Source organism: Coturnix japonica, chromosome 3 (assembly GCF_054131305.1).
Source record: "Coturnix japonica strain WE chromosome 3, WE-NBRP24, whole genome shotgun sequence".
Classification (NCBI taxonomy): Eukaryota; Metazoa; Chordata; class Aves; order Galliformes; family Phasianidae; genus Coturnix; species Coturnix japonica.
The window spans coordinates 101476714-101499032 of NC_140665.1; the positions used below are offsets into that span (position 1 = coordinate 101476714).

General features: G+C 45.0%; 1 protein-coding gene across 13 annotated transcripts in view; it reads left to right on the forward strand.

The window, feature by feature from the left end:
• Nucleotides 1-4343: 4343 nt before the first annotated feature.
• The window catches only part of PKHD1 (PKHD1 ciliary IPT domain containing fibrocystin/polyductin), a 192379-nt gene continuing 174403 nt past the window's right edge, over nt 4344-22319 (forward strand). For 4 of the 13 annotated variants that reach the window (XM_015859832.3, XM_015859833.3, XM_085544299.1 and 1 more), the window contains exons 1-18: nt 5239-5413; nt 6529-6624; nt 7363-7440; nt 7605-7749; nt 8624-8723; nt 10932-10989; nt 11635-11713; nt 14478-14552; nt 16297-16361; nt 16740-16779; nt 17122-17192; nt 18045-18146; nt 18443-18538; nt 19163-19298; nt 19986-20100; nt 20613-20888; nt 21732-21821; nt 21978-22071. In XM_015859832.3, coding sequence (XP_015715318.2) covers nt 6585-6624; nt 7363-7440; nt 7605-7749; nt 8624-8723; nt 10932-10989; nt 11635-11713; nt 14478-14552; nt 16297-16361; nt 16740-16779; nt 17122-17192; nt 18045-18146; nt 18443-18538; nt 19163-19298; nt 19986-20100; nt 20613-20888; nt 21732-21821; nt 21978-22071 — 1660 coding nt within the window. In that variant the 5' untranslated portion in view covers nt 5239-5413; nt 6529-6584. Of the gene's footprint in view, nt 4446-5232; nt 5414-5494; nt 5567-6528; nt 6625-7362; nt 7441-7604; nt 7750-8623; nt 8724-10931; nt 10990-11634; nt 11714-14477; nt 14587-16296; nt 16362-16739; nt 16780-17121; nt 17193-18044; nt 18147-18442; nt 18539-19162; nt 19299-19985; nt 20101-20612; nt 20889-21731; nt 21822-21977; nt 22072-22319 lie in introns of those variants that run through there. The other 9 variants (XM_085544302.1, XM_085544303.1, XM_085544295.1 and 6 more) reach the window with 8 other exon arrangements.

The following is a 22319-nucleotide window of genomic DNA, read 5'->3' on the forward strand; positions in this document are numbered from 1 at the left end:
GAGAGTAGGACTGGGCAGAGGAACAGAGACTGCTGGATGCAGTGGTGGAGCTGGTATTTGCCTGAATCACTCCCCTGGGAGCTGGGGACCAAGCCAAGCTCAGTAGGTGCAGAATTGCAGCTTGATTCAGAAACCCAATCCTCTACCAGCTGTTTATCTCAGCAAATGCCGTGGCTGCAGTCTGCAGCGTCGCCTCTCCAGGCTTCCCTGAGAGATTGCTGCAATGGAAGCCACATCTCTTGATTTCAATGAGAAATGCCACCTCTAGGGTTTCATCCTACCTGCCCGGTTCCCTTGCAGGCATGTTTCCCACAGTCAGGTGAGATTCTGTGTCTTTGCTTCTATTTAAAGTGAAAGCTTACTAGGCTAGATGCTATCTTGTGTCCTCACAGTGGAGCTGCAGGCTTTCTTGGGTAATACTGTTAGCATGATAAAGAGCCCATTAACACAGAGATGGTCCATTACACTGCAACAGAGCCCTCTTTGATGGGAAATGGGAATGAGGTGGTGTCTGTGAGTAGCCCAGAATAGGAATATCTCTGGAAAGACTTCACTACCAAGATACTTTTTACAGCATAGCGATTAGTTCTTCATTTAAAGCTGCATTTTCTCCTTGCTGCCAAGGTTTTGCATTTAGCATGACCTCTCAGCCACATGAGCTGGCCTTAACCTTCCATTCCCTCAGGCATCCCACTTGCTGCCACAAAAGCAGGGGAACCCCCTCAGCCTGCTGGAAAAACCAAAGCCAAATCCCTGCCAAGATGCTGGTTTCCACTTGCAGCTGCCTCCCACATCCCCAAGCTCCAGGATTTGCTGGACACGGCCAGACGACGCGCATCCCCTCCACAACACATGGGACCACACTGAACCTTGAAACTGAAGAAGCCTCCAACCTGTCATTAAGGCAGCTGCATTGGCAATAAATTCAGTATTTAACGCTGTTGGCCGAGTGTTTAAAATGCACCAAGAGTAGCTACGGGAACGACTTCAACAGGATTTCATCATGATGAAAAGTGACCCCATAAAGACATGCAGAAAGACTCTTGGGAGCACTAACACTATTCCTCTCAAAGGAAAGAGTTAAGTCTGTTTCCAGTTAGCTAAGATGATGAGCCAGGCTCAGTTACAGCCTGTAAGTGTAAACGCATTGGCTTTGTCCGGTTGCAGGAAGGAAAGGAAAGACTGACACACTTTGTATCAGGGATAAAAAGAAATTGTTTGGAAAATATAATGATGTTATCTGAACACACAGCAGTAGGAATAGTGGTAAATAAATGTTTTAAAGGTGGAAAAAGAAATTAAAAGAAGTGCCAGGTAGGATTTCTGGGAATCAACAGAATGAAAAGGAGCAGGGATAAAGGGAAAGTGGAGGGCATTGGATTCATCCAATAAATAAAGATGCTACGTTTTGATTTTTGTCTACTCAGCTGAATTTTAATCCCCATTTCTAAGATGCTTTTTATCATTCCCATTTCAGCTTATGCAGTGTTCATGTTAAGATCCTGTGCTTGCCCCTCACTGACTATTTAGGAGGAAGTTTTTCCCCCAGAGGGTGGTGACACACTGGAACAGGTTGCCCAAGGAGGCTGTGGATGCCCCATCCCTGCACGCATTCAAGGCCAGGCTGGATGTGGCTCTGGGCAGCCTGGGCTGCTGGTTGGTGACCCTGCACACAGCAGGGGGTTGGAATGGATGAGCACTGTGGGCCTTTGCAACACAGGCCATTCTATGATACTGTGATTATTTCTTTCCCTGGGAAGCATCCAGATATGAGTGATTAAGTGAGTTAATCACAACCACAGAATCACAGAATGGTAAAATATCCCAAGTCAGAAGGGACCCATGAAGATCACTGAGTCCAACTCCTTCCCATGGGTAGTGTCACTCAGCTGGACACTGTAGGCCAGGAGGAGGAAGGCTGGGTTTCAGAGAGGGAAATTCAATCCGATCAGGATATCCAAATCCCCTGGGCTCCCTTGGAAATCCCAGCTCAGCACCTTGCCTGCTGGTGGCTAACAAGCCTCTCAAGAAAAAAGACAGCAAACTACCAGATTTTAATGATAATCAGCCTGGCTTCTTAGCACCTTCTCTTGTGACCTTGGTTGCTAGGAGGTCTGCATCAATACACAAAAAGGGAAGTATTAATAGAAAGAAAGAGCAGCTGATGGGAGCTCTGCATAGCGCGGGGGCTGCCCTTTGGGGACGTGCCAGCTTGCAAAGTCTTCCAGATTGCATTTGCAGTCTTGAAGACCCCATTTGCTGTTCCTGCAGCCATGTCCTTGTCATTGGAAAATCTGGGAAGAAAACTTTCCAAGTCCAATGAGGCATTAGAATCCACGTTAATAAAATGAAAAACAGCCTCAAAATCTGGTTGACTGCACCTGTACTGCTCACTGGGAGCATTCCTGGAAATTGTTTGGGCTAAAGGGAGCTGCTCTGTGTCAAAACCAAGGGAGGGATGATGAATGAGATGTATGATTCACGGAGGTGCAGTGCCTGAGCTCTTATGCTTTTTTTTAACCTCTAGATGTAGCCACAAATCAGAGGAACAGATGGTGTTGAAATCTTCAGAGGCTTTTTAAGCATCAGAGCTGTGCTCCAGACACTCAGCCTTTGCAGATGTCCCAAGCTGATTTTGGCAGCAGTTGGCTGGGTTTGCCTTGTCTCTTAGGCTCACACACTTGGCAGGTTGTACTGGGAGATGGCAAAGGCAAAGGTAAGGGGTGAAAGAAGATGCAAGGACAAAGCCAAGCTGGAAGGAAGAAATCTTGACCTTCTGGACTCAAGCCCTAAGTTCCAGTGGTCTCATGGTGTTTTTCCCCACTATGCCCTATGTATGGGTCAGCTTGCATAGGAAGGGGCTGCCTATCAACAGCCATGCCCATGAGAAACATGGGACTGCTGGTCCAAGCAGCAGCCCAACTTGGCTTGCTTTCCTCTCTTTATGAGGATGGTAAGCACAGATGAGAAGCAGGCAAGACACTTGTGCCCTCACTGTGGGGTGTTGCACGTACCAGTAGGGCTGGGCAGGAACAGGGAGCTCCTGAACGGCTGCAGACAACATCACTAAACCTCCCCTTATCCCACATTATCCCCCCTCAGCTGTTCTGCTGGGGATGCCATGTGCTGCTCAACAACTGCCGTGTGCCTCTCGGGGGGCAGCCATCATGCAAAGGCTGAGAGGAGGAGCCCCATCAAGCTTTTACATCCCAGAAGTGCTGCCAGTCTTGGGGAGACTCTTGCAGAGCACCTAGATTGCAAAGGTCCCACAGGCAGCATGCCACCACCCCTTTTAACATGCAGGTATAAATCATCTCCAGGTGATGGAGATGAAGCTTAATGCAAACGAGTGATGACTTAAAGATGAATGCTAGACCAAATCATGCTTGAGTGAGTGAAGGAGCTGGGAACAGGTCTCACATCTCATTCTCCCTGTCTCTTTGGCTAACAAAAGTCTTGATCAGAATCATCCCATAGGGATCTATGTGTGCCTTCAGCTGCGTTTTGGCTTCCACAGCGGCTCCATACTTCCACCTAGTGACCGAGAGCTGCCATTCCGACCGCCTGCTTCTCCATATCGTGGGTGTCGTAAATGGTTTAGGTTGAATAACTACAAACAAGCAAAAGAAATAAACTCGTGAGCTATTGCTTTTTTGAGCAGAATTATAGGATTTGTGGTTTTTTTTTTGTTTGTTTTTGTTTTTTTTTTTTGTCTGGCTGCTGAATTGGAGCGACTGCTTGTATTGGGACAGAGCTAAGAGCAGAACTATCAGCAGCAATTAGCACTAATTACCTGGAATCCCACCCTCCTCTGCCTTCCGAGCTCGATTTAACCCCGGTCTGGGGTTTGTACTCCTTGTTGGAGTGATGCTATAAGTGTACAGCTTTACTGTCCCATCTTCAGTGTTACCTTCTTGTTGGAAATTGGACTCATGTTGTGGTTCATTCTCCAGCCCTATCTCCTCTTGTCCCTATCTGGGCTTTCAGGCGACATTCTGGATCTGATCTGCCCTTTTGTTAGGGGCTGTCAGTGGACCCCATTAACAGCATCTGGCTCTACTTGTTGTATTCAATTGACCCTCTTCTTCAATGCCTGTTCTTTGATAGCATTTTCCTTTCTGATAATACTCTCAGATCCATAATATATATATATATATATATATATATATGGCTGTATTTGCAGTGGGATTTTAGCTAATAAGTAAACTGTGTAGACTATTGAGCAGCTCAGGGTTAACTTTCAATGGGCTCCTGTAATCATTGGCTATATGCACATGAAACATCAGGTCTTGATCAAAAACAAACCCAGCACCGCTGGTTGTATGGCTGGGCAGAGCTCCAGCACTTCCATAAAGGTTGACTGCCCATGACTTTGTGCTACGGCCTCTCTGAATCAAGGCTAGGGAAGAACAGGCAAGCCTGTTTCATTTCCCTTTGGGGATGAGGTAAGAGCACGCATACATTCTGCTGTTGTTTGACTGGTGTGTGGTAACTCATTAAACTGTAGCTATGCTGTTGTCTAAAAGCTTGGTGTTAGCTACAGTGGAAACTTCCATGAAAGGCAATGGAACCAATGGAAGGCCACAACAGCCTGCTTTGTTTCTGTTGGCTTCATCAAAAACTCATTCTTCCATCTGGGCTTCAAATGGATGGGTATAGACGTGGGAGTAGATGTGATGCTCGCAGCTATTCAGGATCTGATGAAGGCTGAGCTGGATCTTCCTTGCAACCAGAAGAGACAGTGGTTCCATAACACTTCTTTCTACTGCAGCGTGAGGATCCACAGGGGAATGGGAACTTGAGATGTGGTAGGAGGTCTAAATGCCCTTTGGGCAGAATTCTAGCCAGACTTTGACACAGCTGAAAACGCTGTGGAAAATTTGAATTAAGAGTGTACATGAAAACCTCAAAGTCTGCTTGCTGGGAATGCCACTCCCAGGCTGGGTATCAGCATATCAGGAAACCATACAACACATTTATATTGTGTATGGGGGGAAAAGAGGGATTGAAAGACTTGATTATCCTCCTGTTGGTTAAGCTAGGCATACAGTCTCAGGATGGCTTAGATTGGGAGAGATCTTAAAGATCATCTAGTTCCAACCCTAAGGGAAGGATAGTTCCAGATTACTCCTATTGTGGTTGTTAAAGACTTGGAAGCAAATGGTTAACAGCAAGTAGCTTAAGTTAATCATTAAGCGTGCCCAGTGGACAGCTCTGAGCTGTCTGTAATGAGTACTGCTGAGAAACGAGTCGGGTGGGTTTCAGCACAGCCCCACTTTGTTATCCAGGCAGGGACTGACAGAGTTTCCAACCAAGCATTGTGGGAGAGTCAGTATCAAAGGGATGGGGCAGTTACCCTATCACAGCCTCCTCGGTGAACTCATCCGAGCAATGGAAGAACAAAGAAGATAAGGTAGGCCATACTTACAATCTTGATAAGGGCAATAAAAAATAAATCTAAATGATATTTCATAGGACTGCTTTGAAATCCCAGGTTCACACACATTGAGGCTTTGGGCTTGACCCCTAGAAACTGAGTTTCTGTTAAAAGGTGCAAGAAATACAGGTAAGTAATTGCAGCATTTATAGTGGAGCAATAGAAGTACCATTGCTAGTCTGTGGTTTTACATCTCTGTATTACTCCAGTCTAATGATTCAGATGCTTGGATTTGAGAGGAGGAAAGGAAGAAAAAATAGCAGGGAATGCTTGGTGTTGAGCGCACATGGTGCTTCAGTTGGTTTCCCATTTGTACCAGGTGTGACTATGAAATGCATGTTTTTAATTGTCACGGTTGCAGACTGTTTCGGGGCCATTTACCTCTCAGCTGCCATCTCTATGGTAATGGCAACAGTGATATATTAAGCAGTGGTGGAAGCCAGGTTTCTCCATCCTAGGGGACTCAGCCATAGACTTGGCTTCCTGGATGTGCACTATGGTTGCATTAAACTCATCTCAAATCTCTTCTTTAATCCTAAAAGAGGGAAGGATGCTTTAGAGACTGCGCCGTGTCTGCCTTCAGTGCTCAGTTTAGATCAGGAGGGGGCTGCTAAAGTGAGCCCAGGAAAGATGGTTTATTTCATGATGTCTTGGTGGAAAAGGCAGAAATCCTTCTGGAGAAATTTCAATGAAATTATGTACCAGAGAATTCTCCAGGCATTAATAGGTGTTTGATCCTTGTGATAGTGCTGTGTGCAGCATGTACTTAGGGTGGACATTGGGTCTTCATGACAAGTTTTGTTCTATAGATATGCTTTGACTTGGTGGGCATGGCTGTGTTCTAGCTGTTGTCCACTTCTGCAGTATCACTGACTCTAAGTCCTGTCATTGCTTTCACTCATTCCCATGTTTCATCAGCCAGTGTCATGAAATAGGGCCACAGAATGGAGAAGACCATGCTGAGCTTGGTTGATTCTATGGTTCTTTGTAACTCCGCATTAGTCTGCCTTGTCTGCTATAGCAGAGCATTCCTCCAACAGATCTGCAGTGGGATGAAGGATTAACAGATGAGATTTGTTTTAATGTTACAGAAAAGATGCAAAGGTCCTGAGTTATGATCCTGTGAAATCCCCATCCATGTTCCAAGATGAATGTATGGAGACCAACTTTTCTGGTGTTTTTTGCAGGTGAGGACAGAAGCGCTCTCTAACAACACTGCAATACTATTGTCACTGGGTTGGGCACAGCCTGATTGCAAGTGGGATGCTCAGAAGTGTCTGTAAATGCTGTTGGATGTTATGGGGCAGTGGCTTCAGCATACTGGAAATTATCCACCTTTTCATTGGCCATTCATGGCATTCCTCCATAGCCATGGATTTCACCTCCATAGCTTTCTGAATGTCTGAATTGTTGTTGAGTACCTCTGACATATGTTGGTTTTCTTTTGCTTGATGATAATCATACGGTTGTTTAAATGTTGAGTTCATGATGCAAGCATGTCCAATAGTTCTCTTTAATGAGGTGAATACAGATGTTAGGTGAACTTACATTGACTCAAAGAGATGGAAATCACTATGGTTGGAAAAGACCTCTAAGATCACCAACCCAGCCCACCCTCACCATGCCCACTGACCAGGACCCTCAGTGCCACACATTCATGGTTGTTGAACACCTCCAGGGATGGTGACATGATCAGCTGTTGCTTTGGTTTATCATGTCCACTGTAGTGTTGGAACTAAATGGTCTTTAAGGTCTATTCCAACCTAAGGGAAGAGGATGAACAATCCCAATTTGGATGCCTGGGAAAAAGGGCTTGTGAAGGCTAGAATCACAGAAGGACAGCTGCCAGATCACTGTGTCTTGTCTTGAGATGGGTTTCCAGTCTTTGCATTAAACCTCAACCTGATGTTGAGTTGTTTTTGCAGTGACCTCTGAAGGACTGCTTGTAAAGCCTGGGGAGGGCAGTGTTGCTGGAGGAACATGGATTACTATCACTCTGGATGGTGAGTGTTCAACTCTTGTAAACCTTTGCCAGGTATATATCAAAGTAATGGAGAAGCAGGTCTGTTCTGATCTTTGCAATAGAATATGTTCTAAAGTGTCTGCACCTTGTGACTGTATGCGAGTGGTCCTGTCCTCAGAGCTCTTCTCTTTGACTTGGACTCAGGGTCAGCATCCCATGAGCTAGAACATCTCTCTCCAACCAGCTGGCCCCACCTGGAGGTGTCCCTGGTGAACGCAGACCTGCCCACGTTGCCATGTGATGTCTCTCCTGTGTATTTTGACTTTTCCCTCATAAGATGTAGAACAAGGTATGATCCCTGGCTTTAATATCAGATCTTCTGGTTTGGAGAAGACCTTTAAGATGATGAAGTTCAATTCTCAATCTGACCTATTGAGTCCCATCAGTTAGCACATGTGTCCCCCCCAGTGCCATGTCCACATCTCTCTTAAATACCTCGAGGGTTGGGGACATCTTCCCTCAATGTTTGATAACCTCTCCATGAATAAATTATTTCTCATATACATTCTAAAGAGAAGCTTGTGGTAGGAAGAGGAATAAATACAACTCTATGCAGCAGCTGGGCAATCTAAGATCCCTCTTCTCCAGCCTGTCATAACTTAACGGGTGTTGTTTGACTGGCAGAATAAAAGTGCCTCGAGAGGCAGTAGGAGCAAACCTATTAGAGTTCTTCCATCTCTCACTGCTGTGGTTTGTCTGGGAGTTAATTCTACTGATTGCTGTGCTATGAAACCATGTTCACTGAGGATGTGGTACTAATTTACAAACCAGGCTTCTCTGTAAATCTAGGCAGCCTTGGGTTGTTTTAATATTAATGAATTGCAATTGTTCATTAGTATTAATGAATGCTAATGAGCATGTGTATGTGCTTTGCATTTACATACACTGTATGTTCTGGTATAGTCCTGTTGCATTCTGCACTCAAGTACAACTTTTTCCTCTGCCTTCATATTCACTTTATAAACTATAGTTCCAGAGTCTGGGTTTGCTTGCAGAGTTTGTGTTCACCACATGAATGTAGTTTGCTCTATCAGAGCTTCAGTGAACCTGTTTGGAATGGTGAACCTTATTAGAGTGGTGACCCAACGAAGGACCCTTTTACCTTGAAAATAACAACAACTCCATCTGTATAAAAATAATATATTTCTTTTTCTCCTACTTAGGCCTTCACCCCAGGAGGGTTTGTACTATGTGGAGGTGAGCTTTAATGGGCGCACGATTAACAACTTGACTGGGCTGGAGAAAGAAAACTATGCTTTCAAGGTAATCACCAAACAAAGATAGAAGTGATGATAAAAGTTTCCCGTACTGAAGGGAATCATGTTGGTCTCACAGGGTTTGTGTTGAAATAGCATCTCTTTAAGTGATTGCATATCAGGATGTGAAGCTAAGATGCTCCTCGTTCCCCTTAAAACTAGAGCACAAAGCATTCAGTGATCTGGCATTGGACAGTCTATGTGACCTGAGCTCTTTCAGAAGCAATAGCAAGAGACTGAGTTAACCTATCCGTGCACTTCAGCCACGCAGTCCACCTTGTGGGTTTGTTTTACCCTTGTCCAGAATTGTTGTCCATACTCTTAGTGATGCCCAACTGGATACTTGCTTTCCTGTGTAACCTGCCTATGGTTCTGCAATTCTTGGGGCTTTATTAAGAGCAGTTATGACATGGTGCTGGGGCCTCTTGCTGAGCAGAACACTTAGCCATATCTGTGCACTTCAGGATGAGGCCTTGTGTGTTCAGAAGTCACGTCCCCCTTCTGCTAACTTTGAGTATCAAGCAAGAAAGCCCAGCATTTCAGTAAATTGCACATTAAAACCGGAGAGTCATTGGGTGGTTCAGCTAGCTTAGAGAGCTGATGAAAAATCACCAGGGGATGCTGTTAATGAGACACATTGCAAGCTAAATAAAACACAACGTGTCTCTTTGTTTTGAGGCTGGGACCTGGGAGCTATACGTATTAAAAATTAATTTACCCTCTGCAGTGGATTGGAAAAGCCTGCTGCAGGCAGCAACAAGTCTGAGTAGCTCACAAGGCTCGTGTCAGCTTGTGGTCCTGGTTTTTGTGCTGGTTTTGGCTGCTTTTTTTGCATTATGGTGAGTGGGCATGGAGGTGATGGCTGGATTAAGTGATTTTCTCTTGGGCTGACAGTGGCATCCATAGGTGCAACAGGAGAGGACTCAAAATGAAGGTGAGGGAGGGAGATGGAGATGTGATGGATTTTTAAAGAAATGGGTGATTTTGGTGGATAGGGACAGGCCAGGTGCACATGGGGAACTTTTATTTTTTCCTGTAAGGTTGATGAAATCAAGTAGTCAATGACTTAGGACCTGGATTTAGCCAGCCAGCAATGTAGCAGGCCAGTTTCATGGAGGTATTTATGGCAGAGAAGCAAATGGATTTGTGCAGAATCTGAACAAGCCAAGTGCCTTTATAGGTCATCTGAAGCCCAGGGTACGTAAATACCTTGATGGATCTGACCTAGTGTTACTCATTTCCAGAGCGCAGAATGCTGCACAGGGGAAAGACAGCATTACTCTTGCATTTCAGGGCAGGTATATGAGGAATAAGGCTTTCCAAGTTCTTGCTGCTTAAAGCAAGGCTGTGCCTGTGCTAGTGGGCAAGGTGGGCAGTGCTTGAGTCCACATCCAGCTGCTGCTGATGGTGAGCTGATTCCATGTGAGTTATCAGCACATGGATGGCCATGGGTACTTCTGGCCCTTTGGTAGATGAGCAATACTTTGAGTATTTCCTTTCTTCCTTAGAGGACAAGGAATTCTGTCCTGAAGACACTGTGATGTGTTGTACTGTGTTAACAAGGGTCAATATAAGCGTTTCCTTGGCTATGCTGTCTTAGTTTAGGTTGGGTATCAGGAAAAACTTCTTTATGGAAAGGGTGGTTAAGTACTGGAATAGGCTTCCCAGGGAGGTGGTTGAGTCACCACCCCTGGATGTGTTTAAGAGCTGTTTGGATGTGGTGCTCAGGGCCATGATTTAGCGGAGGGCTTTTAGTTAGGGTAGGATGGTTGGGCTGTGGTTGGACTCGATGATCTTTAAGGTCATTTCCAACCTGAGTGATTCTATGAAGTATCCCAGTACTGTGAAGCAGAAATAGCTTTGAGCAGTGTGCTACTGATGGGAAGTAGTGATGCTTGGTGAAATGGAGGTCTGAGCATCTGAAGAAACATGGCTTAGAAATATTGTAGTTAAACCAAATCTTCTGGGATTGACTCAAAGCAGACCAGACTACTGGAGAGCAAGGAGGATGTGGAAAGTGCAGCAAGCCAGACTCTGAACACAAAGGGGGAAGAAGTAATTCCCTTCTTGGAGCAGGATTCTGCTCCAAAGATCCAGTCCTAAAGCATGAGTCTCTGCAGTGTGGTTGCCAACTGTGTTGTGAACAGTGCGTAATCAGATCTTGCTGGGCTGCTGTGAGAATGGCTGCTGTTTAACTACAACTTTCTCCTTGTAGTTTTCTGCTGTGCAGACGCCTGTGGTTTACCAAATTAGCCCGCCATCTGGCATCCCAGGTAAGGGACCTTTTTTTGTGGGGTTGGGGACCACTTTAATTATTATTTGATGTTCCATCCCATCTTTCTGCTTATGAGAGATCTGTCTTGCTGGGTTTAACACAGGCTTTTCCACAATATAATGCCCAAGCTCATGCTAACCAGGAAGATGGGTTTTCAGGAGGAGTCTGTTCCCTGCATACAAGAGAGATGGGCAGTGCACTTAACTGCTCATCCACCCAACTCCATCTTTGGTTTCTAGGTGCTCTCAGGTGGAGTTCAGCTCTGGATTCTCATGCCCCGTAATACAGTGTCTGTGTACAGGTTTCTTTGTTAGCTGGATGCTCGGCTTCCCAAGGAAGAACATGAGTAATGCCAAGTGTTCAGTGCTAGCTGAGAAAAAGCCATGTGGAGCTTGTGGATATGCTGCAGGACTAGAAAGACTCATTACTTGTTGGACCCATAGAATGAGGACAGGGGTGTATCAGATGATTTAAGCTATCTGTGCTGACAACTGAATCAACCTGGTACCCAGCATAGTCGGTGGAGTGTTGGGAGTGATCCGACTTGTTCTTCATGATCTTACTGACCACATGAATTAGACCCAAAATCTGCAGATCTCCACTTTTAAAAGACACATTTCTGTTTCTATTTCCTCTTCAACAGGAAATTTAATAGAGATCTATGGGAAAACAATTGCTGGGAGATACGAGACCCTGGACTTCAATGCAGATTATATTGATGGGTAATTATATATAAGTGTCTACCTGACCCAGTCCCTGTAAATTGTTTTCTTCTATTGCACTCTGCAAGAACAATAAATTGCAACCAGTTGGCCCAGAATTGCCATTTACTGCTTTTGTGCTTTATTGCTGCTCATGAGTTGGGCTCCAGCAAACTTTGTTAATCTAATTGCAACTGGTCCATTAAGCTAGTTGGTTTGTTTACTGGCAGCACAGTCAATCACAGCTCAGTGTGAATTTACTGTAATTGCATCTGCTTGCTGTAGATTTTATTTTGGTTAGCAAATTAAAATTTAACTAATTAAAATAATGTCAGAATCTTCAAGTTAAATAAATTTCCCCTTCCATTTGCATTTCTAGAAATGCTGTTAGTTGGAAGAAAATGCTCTGAGTCACAAGACTAAAGCAGAAGTGTCTGGGGACAGAAAGCTTTGTTTTTCCACTGCTTTAAAACTGCTCTGGTCACTTCTCTGTTTTCAATGGAGGTTTGAATTTGTTTTCTGCCTCTTTAAGGGTTGCACTCAACAGAGCAAAGCAGGTAGACTTCCAAACTTTTCTTGAGAGAAAGCAACATAAACTTGGCCACTGAATGTTGACTGGAACAGGTTGCCCAAGGAGGCTGTGGATGCCCCATCCCTGCAGGCATTCAAGGCCAGGCTGGATGTGGCTCTGGGCAGCCTGGGCTGCTGGTTGGTGACCCTGCACATAGCAGGGGGTTGGAACTGGATGATCATTGTGGTCCTTTTCAACCCAGGCCATTCTATGATTCTGTTTTTGCATCTAGCCATTAGGTTGAATGGAAAAGTCCCTTGCTGAGCAATTCAACTCTTTGCCACTGTGAATGAAAGCCCAGTGCAGATTCCTGCCATACCTGTTGCACCCATCTATCAGCTCTCACTGGATACACATTAGCATCCTTTTGTTCAATATTCATTACTGTTTTACCTGCTTCCAGTGGACCTGTGAAGCCTTCTATTGGTGGGAGGAAAAGCTGGTGTGTCTGCAGGTTGCTCATGCCTGCCTGCTCCACTTCTGGATTACTCATTGTTTGACCTCCTCATAGCCAAAAAGGAAACGGCCTTGGAGTCTTGGCTCACCACATCCCAGTTTCACATGAATACTTTACCCATTTTTGGTGTGTGTTACTAAATATGTTCCAGGTGGAGACTTGAGCTTGACCAGAGCCTCTCAGTCACACATATTCAGATGGAGGAAAGAAAGACTTTTTCTTTGGTGTTCTAAAAGCATCATGTATGCTTTTTTTTTCAGGCTTTATATAGGATACAGCGGTTCAGTCATGAATTGATTGTCTTTGAAGCAGTGATTATTTTTCTGTTCATCCTTAGCAGCATTGCAGATAGAAGCTATTCACTCATAAGAGAGGGGTAGGAATATATTTACTGGCGCAATATAGCACTTCAACAAAGCTTATTGTAACTAAGATGGTAAAGAGTGGATCTCTTTTCTTTCTGAACTCCCTAATACATGGAGGTAAGAAGCTCAGATGCAGCTGGACCCACTCTTAGTCATGGACTTGTCAGTTGTTTGAGGGCACAGTCAACCTAATGAGTAACCTTTGTAACCTAACGAACTTACTAGTCATGTAATGAGGACCTGCATTGGCAGGGAGCCTCTTGGTGGTGAGGTGCGAGGGACCTTTGCATAAGGGTGACCCCAATAAGTGCTCCTACTCAAGGAGAGAACCTGTCTGCCATACAGAAGAGCTTAAGGGGCTCTTGGGCTGCTCACTGTTGATAGGGTAAGGTGGTTGACTCCTAGTTTTTGATGTGTGCTGAGCTGACTTTCAGCTGTTGACCCATGTATCTGCCATCTGTTCTTTTAGCCTGTTGTTTAAGATTTGTGGTCACTACAGGACTTGGCAAGAACTTAATTATTATCAGCACTGTGCTCTCTCTCTGTCTGAGCAAGGCCTGGAGCATAACAGCCAGGCTGAGGGAAGGGAATGGAAGGGGAGCACACTGTGACAGGCGTGGGTCCTAGCAAAGTGAAAACGTCACTAGATATTCTTAATTACTTATTTGCCTTAATTGCCTGTTGACTCATCAAGACACATTACCATCTTTTGCTTGTTATACTAATTACTGTTAATTTATTGCTCCTCCTCTCCAGTGGCAGTTCATTCCACTGTCAGCTCTTTAAAGTAGGGTTACCTGATTTTGATGTTAGTAATTTGAGTATTTTCAAGTCAGCATCTTCTGTTGATGAGATAAAGAAATGACTGAGTTCCATCTTGAAGCACTTTGGCTGCACCAATGTGGTGCTGTACTTGTGCTGCCTGGTGCTTCTGGAAGGTGAGGGTCTATCTGGGACCCAAACTAGCAATGCTCTGAGACTTGGCTCCATCAAATAGTGTTATTGCATTCTTTGTACCTGTGATAGTTTCCATGGAAATAAATAGGAGGCATTACAAAACCCAAACAAAACCCCAAACAAGTTGGGTTCACTCTGTTTTCTAGGTTAATAAAGGATAGATACAAGTGAGGGAAAATTCCTTACCCTTTTGAAAATACTGGTTGCTGATTTTAACAGAATTACAGTATCATAGAATTGCTCAGGTTGGAAAAGACCTTAAAGATCAAAGTCCAACCACAACTTAAGCATACTACCCTAAATCTAACAACCCCCTGTGAAGTCGTGTCCCTGAGCACCACATCCAGATGGCTTTTAAACATGTTCAGGGGCAGTGAATCAGTCACCTCCTTGGGGAAGCTTTCTTATGTCCTTTCTTTCTTTTTTTTCCCCTAGACCAGCTATTCTTGTGGCAGAAGGAGATGGATGGACCAGCCTCTGCTCTTTTGCTGATGGGCAAGCTGGAAGCATGTCAGTTGTTGACCTACCTTGGGTTTGTATTGGTGTAAGGCCTCAACATGACTTGTGCATCAAGATTTTCTTGGCTTTTCAATAAACTACTCAGTTTTGGCACTATGTGAAGAAAGACTGTGGGGGGCTGACCGGTCAGAGTGGGTGAGGGCTGCTGGATCGTTGTTGCTCCAGCCCTCTGGGCACTTTCATGGCCCTCCTGCAGCCCCACTCCAACAGCCCTATGTCCTTTCTGTACTGTGGCCCCAGCCCTGGACACAGTACTACAGATTGGGCCTCAGGAGGGCAGAACAGGGTGGGATGATCCCTCCCTTCCCCCCTTCTGGGCTACGATTAGTGATGTGCTTCTCTCAGTGTCTGTGAGCCTTGGAAAAGCAAAGATGTTGCTACAAGGAAATGAGGAAAAAGCCTGCTCCTTCAGAAATCAGTGCCAGGGCTTCTCAGTGAGTCCTCTTATTGGGTTGTAAAATTCCTCCTGCCTCCCAGGAGGGGAACCTAAATGCAGATTGTTCTATTGATGATGGAACTTGTTGTTCCACGGCTCCCAAAGGTTGATATAGCACCAGCATAGCTTGCTTAATTGCTGCTCATTCCTACTTGCAGACCGGGGGCATGCAGAGCAATTAAGAGAGGCATCAGAAAGTGCTGTCTTTTCTAGGAGCTTTTGCCTAGAAAAAAAGCCCACAGTCTGTCCTACTGCTATAGTTCAGTTTTAAGAGTGGTAGGAGGTGTGGAATCATCTCTGGGAATACTCATTTATTGCCTATCCCCAGTGCAGACCATGTTTTAAAGTTAGGTCCTCGGTTGTAAAAATCAGGGGTTTGGTGCTGATCTGGGTCTGCTCCTCCAGCTCTTTGACTGTCTTGAAATGGGCAGTGTGGTCACTTTATAAATCCTTGCAAACCAGGCTTGGAGTGGGGTTTGGTTACCAAAATCCCATTGATTTGCTTGGAAGTTTGGTGTTCAAATCCTTTAGGGGTTTAGCCCTTAATGCAGCAAGGGAGGTGCTGGTTGGACATTGGAGATCAGGAACAGTTTCCTTGCCCTTAGGAGAGCAGGGGACAGCCTACATATGTTCTCTGCAGCACGGTGCCAACTGTGCTGCCTACGTTCCCCAAGCAGGAAATCCCTTCTGATGCTGATAAAGAGTGGGTTTAAAATGTGAAAACCACAGACCAAGCCAACCTGTTCCGTATGTGGTCAGACAAATGATAGTTTAGATTTGTACAGATCATGTCGTAGCATCATCGGGTACTATGGTTAGGCTGTGGTTGGACTTGATGACTGATGGACTTTTCCAACCTGGGTAATTCTATGATTCTATGATCATTGATGTCCTCCTGCCCTCCCAAACCTGTTTTACCATTTAATGCTTTTTCCCATCTTGCTGGCAATCTCTGACCTCCTGCTCAGACATCAGCTCCCTCTGTCCTATGCAGGTCCTCTCTTTCCAAAGGCTTGGTTCTAAATTGCCCTTCTCAAGTTTAGAAGACAAGCTTGTCTGCTCTAGCTCATGTTTAAAATGGGATTTCTGCAAGTCACCAGCAGGATCACCTTACCAAAACAAGAATAAAGGTGGCAAATTAGAATGATGGGATGTATTGTCCTAGGCTGGTCTTTTCTCCCTTATTTCTAAAGGAAAGCAAGTGTAACTAACTCAAATGTGAAAGCTCACATCTTTGATTAGATGCTTCTCACTGTGTTTTGATTTTTTTTCACCCAAAAGCTCTTTGTTTCTCCACAGCTACTCCATTCAGACAGAAGATGGGCTGGGAACCATGCAGTGCCGGGTGGAAGGGAACCACATAGGTTGGTGAAAGTGTTGGGGTTTGTGGGAGAGATCATAATTCTGCTATTCCTTCAGCTCTAGAGGTGCCACTATTTTTTCCTTTAGTATTTTATTTCATCTTGTGTGTGATGGGCTTAAGAGATAATAGAGGTCTTAAAAATTGGCACCTTCCTGGCATGGTGTATGAGGTCAGATAGGATCTGTAGGATCTGAGAGGATATTTTCCCCCGAGGTTCAGCTCGTAGATTCAGGTATGTAAGAACAGATCCATCCGATGTAGTACGATCTGAGGCTGTGAGCTTCCTACTTTGGTGTTCAGTTCAGTTGAAATGCGATTGAATGTTGCCTCCAGTCACTCCACTAGACGAGAAGGATCACATTTCTTTTCTCTCCTCCAGGGTCCCACAATGTCAGCTTCTCAGTGTTTAACAAAGGAAAGTGAGTAAAAGATCCTTTTTTTTTAATCTCTCTTTTCTTTCTCCCTGTAGTTCCATATGGGAGCACAGCTGCATTTTTGAGTCCAGGATAAGTGCATGAAACTTGTGTTTCATTATTTAGTCGTGATGTTTTGCTGGCTTGAGAAGATGATCATCAGATTAGGAATGAAAGGGCAGTGTGTTCCCAGGCGTCTCTGCTTTGTGATTCTAACGCTTCAAGCTTCAGTGCCCAAAAGAGAAGTAATCCAAGTCCAACTAGAATTAAAATACCCAACCTTGCCAAAGGAAGGTCTGCACTAACTGACAGGGCCGGAGATCTCTAACACACCTCTCTCTCTTGCAGGTCAGTGATAGACAAAGGTGCTTGGCTCATCAGTGCAAAGCAGGAGCTTTTCTTGTACCAAACGCATTCAGGTATTGCACTGATCCACCCCACTCCTTGCACTGTGCCATAGCAGTGCCAGTAGTGTCTAAGAAAGACCTCTGGTTGTTGTTCTTCCCAATGTGACCTCATTTGAGCATGTAGCTCTACTGGTACAGTAAGTTTTTTGGTGGGCTGACTACACAAAGCTGCAGGCCAAAAGTTGCAGCTATACCAGCTTAATATGCTGAGGTTGGGTGTGCTGCCATGGGCTGTGCTCTAAATCTCCAGTGAATCTGTGGTCCTCTTAAGGATATCTTTGAACACCCTCTTTTGGACAGTCTAATCTGAGAGTCAGCCAGGGTTTGGGATGGAGCTACTATCGTTATTCCTTGTCAGAGCACCAGCAGACTTGATGTGTTGGATTTGAAGGGACTTTATATCACCTTCCCCCTTCAGTCGTACTGTTTGGTAGGAATGCAGTGCTGGCCATAAAAGTCTATAATGCAGGCCTTTGGATAGGGTAGTTCACCAGCTGCAAGGTGATGTTTAGCCAGTCCAAGTGCTGAAATCTGAATCCAAGGGCTGGTGAGTTGCAGGTTGCTGCACTTAGTTAAAAAAGATGTGGACCAAAGCACTTTATAACTTCCATGTGACATCTGTAGCTATGGTGAAAGGTCCCACCATGCTTTTGCCATTGTTTGCCTTTGTTTTGACCTTTGAAGGGGACTGAAATTACCTTATAGGCTGTAACTTGGGAGCATGGATCAGCGAAGCCTGTTTGATTCACAGCAGTCTGTTCCAGTTGGAAAGAGTGCCAGCGCACTGCTGGCTTTGACAGAAATAGGGCTGGGGTTCATCTCTCCTGTGCTTGTTTTCAGATCCCCCTTTTCCTTCCTCTACAGAAATAGCCTCTGTGTTCCCAGCCAGTGGAAGTCTTGCAGGAGGAACTGACCTCACTATTAAAGGGGATTTTTTTGAGGAGCCCGTGCAGGTCACTGCTGCAGGTAACAGGAGAAATGGGCTGAAGGCTTTTGTAAACACACAAAGCCCATTCAGCCCAGCTGGTCTTCATGTGCAGTGATAGCATGGGAGTTATGCTCACCATCAAGGAAGGTCTGGCTATTTGGGCTATGGGGGTGAATGATTTTTCTTGGTGGCCATCGGATGTGGGTGGGGATGGGTTGGAGTTGGACTTGGTGGCCTTGGAGGCCTTTTCCAATCATAATGGTCCTCTGATTATTCTGCAGCTCATGCATTTCCAACTCTCAGTGGCACATCTGTCTCCTTTTCCTGCTGTCAGGTGTCCCTTGTAAAGTCAAGCATGTCTCTCCCCGGCAAATCATCTGCACCACTGAGGCTGTTGGCAGGAGCAGGATGCATGGTGACCCCCAGCCGGGTATGATGTTCTGATATTCAAAGGTCCCAACAGACCAACACATGTGGAAACAGTAATCATCAGGAAACTTGATTTTTCCAAAACATGAAGGTAGTTTATCTTAGGTTCATGCAAGGAAAGGCAAAGGTGAAAGCTCAGCCCTCTGCCTGCAGATGGCCTATGGTGGGTGGAAGGCCAGCTCTAGGGCTGGGAAAAATGAGGGGGAAAAAGTATGAATGATGTTTAAGGGGCAGAATGGGGACCTAGTGCTGCTGTAGAGACTTCTGGGGACATTGCCTGGGTAGAACATTATAGTAGGAAATTACTGTGCATGTAATGATGCCCAACTTATGTTGACTGTGGATCAGTTGGGTATTTCTTCCTCCAAGAGCAGTCATCTGAGGTTTGTTGGAAGCAGACTGGTCTTGGCAGAGTTTTGTTCTTACTGGTGGAGGCACAATGAATTTCCTAAAGTGGGTACAGTATTCTACAGTATTCATAGTGGGGAAAAATAAAAGTACCCCACAAATTGAGCCAATTTATTAATTGGTTATTAATTAGGTTCCTTACAGCACCAGTTCTATCATATGTGCTCTGGGATTGTTGTTGGCTGTTGCTGAGAATGCTTTTGTTTTACCTTTGTAGGAAATCGAGGGCTTCTCTTTGAAGTTTGGGATGACGCCTCTGATCTGACAGAAGCAGGGCCTGGATATAGATGGCAGTTTGTACCTAATGCCCAGTCCCCAGTAAGATTGCTGTCTGCAGCAATGCAGTCCTTCAGGTACTTGGTGATCTTAAAAGGAGATGAAGCTGTGGCAGTCACCTTTAGTGTAGTGTAAGGTGTAGCAGTAACACCTGACAGCTCTTTTCAGCAGAGCCTGACTTCATAGCTCCTGTAAATCAAAGCAATCTGCCTGCTCTGAGGTCCTTTTGAAGCACAACGTATCCAGCAAAGTACTTTATTTCCCCCCTTTTTTTGCTTTCCCTTGGCATTTCTGTTCTGCTTGACCTAGATGTGCTGAAGTAGCATGAAAGAAATTGCTGTAGAGGTAGAAGGAACTCTACTTAGACTCTGCCTTGGGTTGGAGATTTGGCCAGATGTGGAGGATTACATCCACAGCCCATGTTGGCAACTGCAGCCATAGATTATCCTCAGTTCTATGAAGACGTTTGAGCCATGTTGGTGCCTCTTGAGATGTGCCTAGGAAGAGCTTTGCAATGTGCTGGACATTTCCATTTTTCTATCACTTCTGTACTTTCCTCAGTTGATTCTGAGGGATTTTGAGCCTTTTCCTGCCTGTTGAGCAGTAAGACTTTGCTTGAGAAGAAGGACATAGGAAAGATGTTGGCAACAACAAAGCCATGCTTGTCTTCATGTTACTCAGTATACACGTGGAGGTTGGGTGCTGGGTAGCAGGGATTTTGCAGCAACTCTTGCGTATGTTATGGATGTTCTGCTTTTGCTTAGCTCCAGGCTTCGTGGATTTTTTGTGGCTCCTCAGACCAACAATTACACTTTCTGGATTCAGGCAGATGGTCCGGCGTCTCTGTACTTGAGTTCATCCCAAGACCCACAGCATAAGGTATTACTCATAGCAGGGAGACAAATAAGGCAGTCATGATAGGGGAGGGCTTTAGTTAAGGACATTTCAAGTGAGGGATTATCCCAGCATGGATGGAATCGTTGGCCCCTATTATGCACCTATTGCAGAGTGACATTTGGTGTGGTGTTATTTGACATTTGGCCCTATCAAACCTATTTGTCTCATGAAATGTGCTGTTGTCTCTAGAGTCTTCAGGTGTCTTTTCCTGCAGACATATTGAGCTAGAGAACTGAAGCCATCTATGAAAATGTACATGAGAAATTGTTAGTGGGGCTTATAAGGTCTGACATAAGAATTGTCTTGTTCGTGTTATTGAGCAATAAATCAAAGATCTTCGAGGTGATGGATTTTTTTTTGCTGTAGAATAGGAAAGAATGTGTTGAAATATCAACCCACTGCTGTCTGCTACAAGCACAGCTCTGGTTTTGGAGCTGAAGGTGCTGTGTTCTGGTGTTGTGAAATTGTCACTGGTTTGGTTCATCTGGACACAGGTGAGAATCGCTTCTCTCCCATCTGGCAATTTGGAATGGTCTGGGAAGTGGGTGAAGAACTGGAGTGAGAGTTGGCAGCCAAAATCCCAGAAGTTTGAGCTAACTGCTGGCCTGAAGTACTACTTGGAAGCACTACATCATGGAAAGGCACCCAGCAATGGGATGAGGGTTGGAGTCCAGATACACAACACGTGGCTGAATCCCCAAGTGGTGAACAACTACTACATTGAGAGACATGAAATTCGAGCTCACGCCTTATGTCTTCCTGATGTACAGGTCTGTGCTGTGTACTTGGCCCCTGTTGGACAGGGACTTTATACTAGATGACATCCAGAGGTCCCTTTTAACCTCCAGAATTTAATGGGATGGCAGTGCATTCCCACTTCTTGTTGACCTGTTGATTTAGGTGATAATTACTGCCATGTAGCTGAAGGTATTTGTGTCTTTCACACTCATTGCCAGGTGGATGTTTTTATGGTGCATTATAATTTGCTTATGCGTAGAGTGCAGTCTTTTTTTTATCTTGCTTGTTACCTTATTCTTGATGCTAATTCATGAAACTTTGGGGTAGTTTCCATTTTTATTTTTATTTTTTCCTGCTAGTTGACAGCACACTCAAAGGGTTCACTATTAGATCAGCTCTCCATTGCAATTGGGTGATATAAACTTTCAGCTTTCAGTGGTGTGGAACATGGAAGATCATCCAGTTCCAACCCTATTTCCATGGGCTGGGTGCCCCCCACCAGCTCAGGCTGCCCAGGGCCCATCCATGGCCTTGAGCACCTCCAGGGATGGGACAATCACAACGCTCTGGGCAACCTCAGGGCTGCAGTCAGGACCATCTGTGGCTATCAGTGTGTCCGTGCAGATCACATATCCCTTGTGTTCCTGTTAATATGGGAACCCCAGACATGTCAGGAGAGTCTGTGGAGAGCAAGCACAGTTTAAGAGTAGCTGAAGGGATTCTTTATTATTAAATTTGTTACAGAAGCTTGAAAGGTCGCTATGTTTGCTCTGAGTTCCTCCTTGGTAGAAAATCCACATGGCAGACTTGATATCTTTGCGTCTTGTGAGAATTATTCCTGTTCTCATCTATTTGTTTGCTTCCTCCTTTGGCAGATGCTGTCTGTGTCTGGCACGGGATGGTTCAGCATCTCCTGGAGCAATGCACCCCGCAGAATGATCCACACAAATTCCACTGCTCTTCAGGTAAGTGTCACACCCTAAAGGATTTTAGACCTGTAAGTTTAGGCTCTGTATTGGGCAGAATAGAGTCAATGCGGCTGTGACAGTGTAGAAGCTCTGCTGGAATGAGCCGGGCACCACTGTACTGTGACTGCTTCTCACTTTGTTTTTTTTTTGAAGGTCCAAACAGCAATAGAGGAACTTCTTTCAGTTGGGTGTGACATTGAGCCAACTTCTGCTAAAATACTCTTCCATGATGGCTTTGAGAAAGAAGGTAGTGATTTAACAGGATTGGGATATAATGATTAGTGTAGTATGGTCAGGTTGCGGTTGGACTTGATGATCTTTGAGGTCTTTTCTAACCTATGTTTCTATGACCTATCCTGCCTTTCAGCACCCTTGAGCTAGGGAACAGCTGCCCTATGAATGTTCATAACCGATCTAGGCAGAACACTGAGGAGTGGAACTGTTGGATACAGTTGTTTTGGACCTCTATTTCTGGCATGCCCATGAAAACTTTGA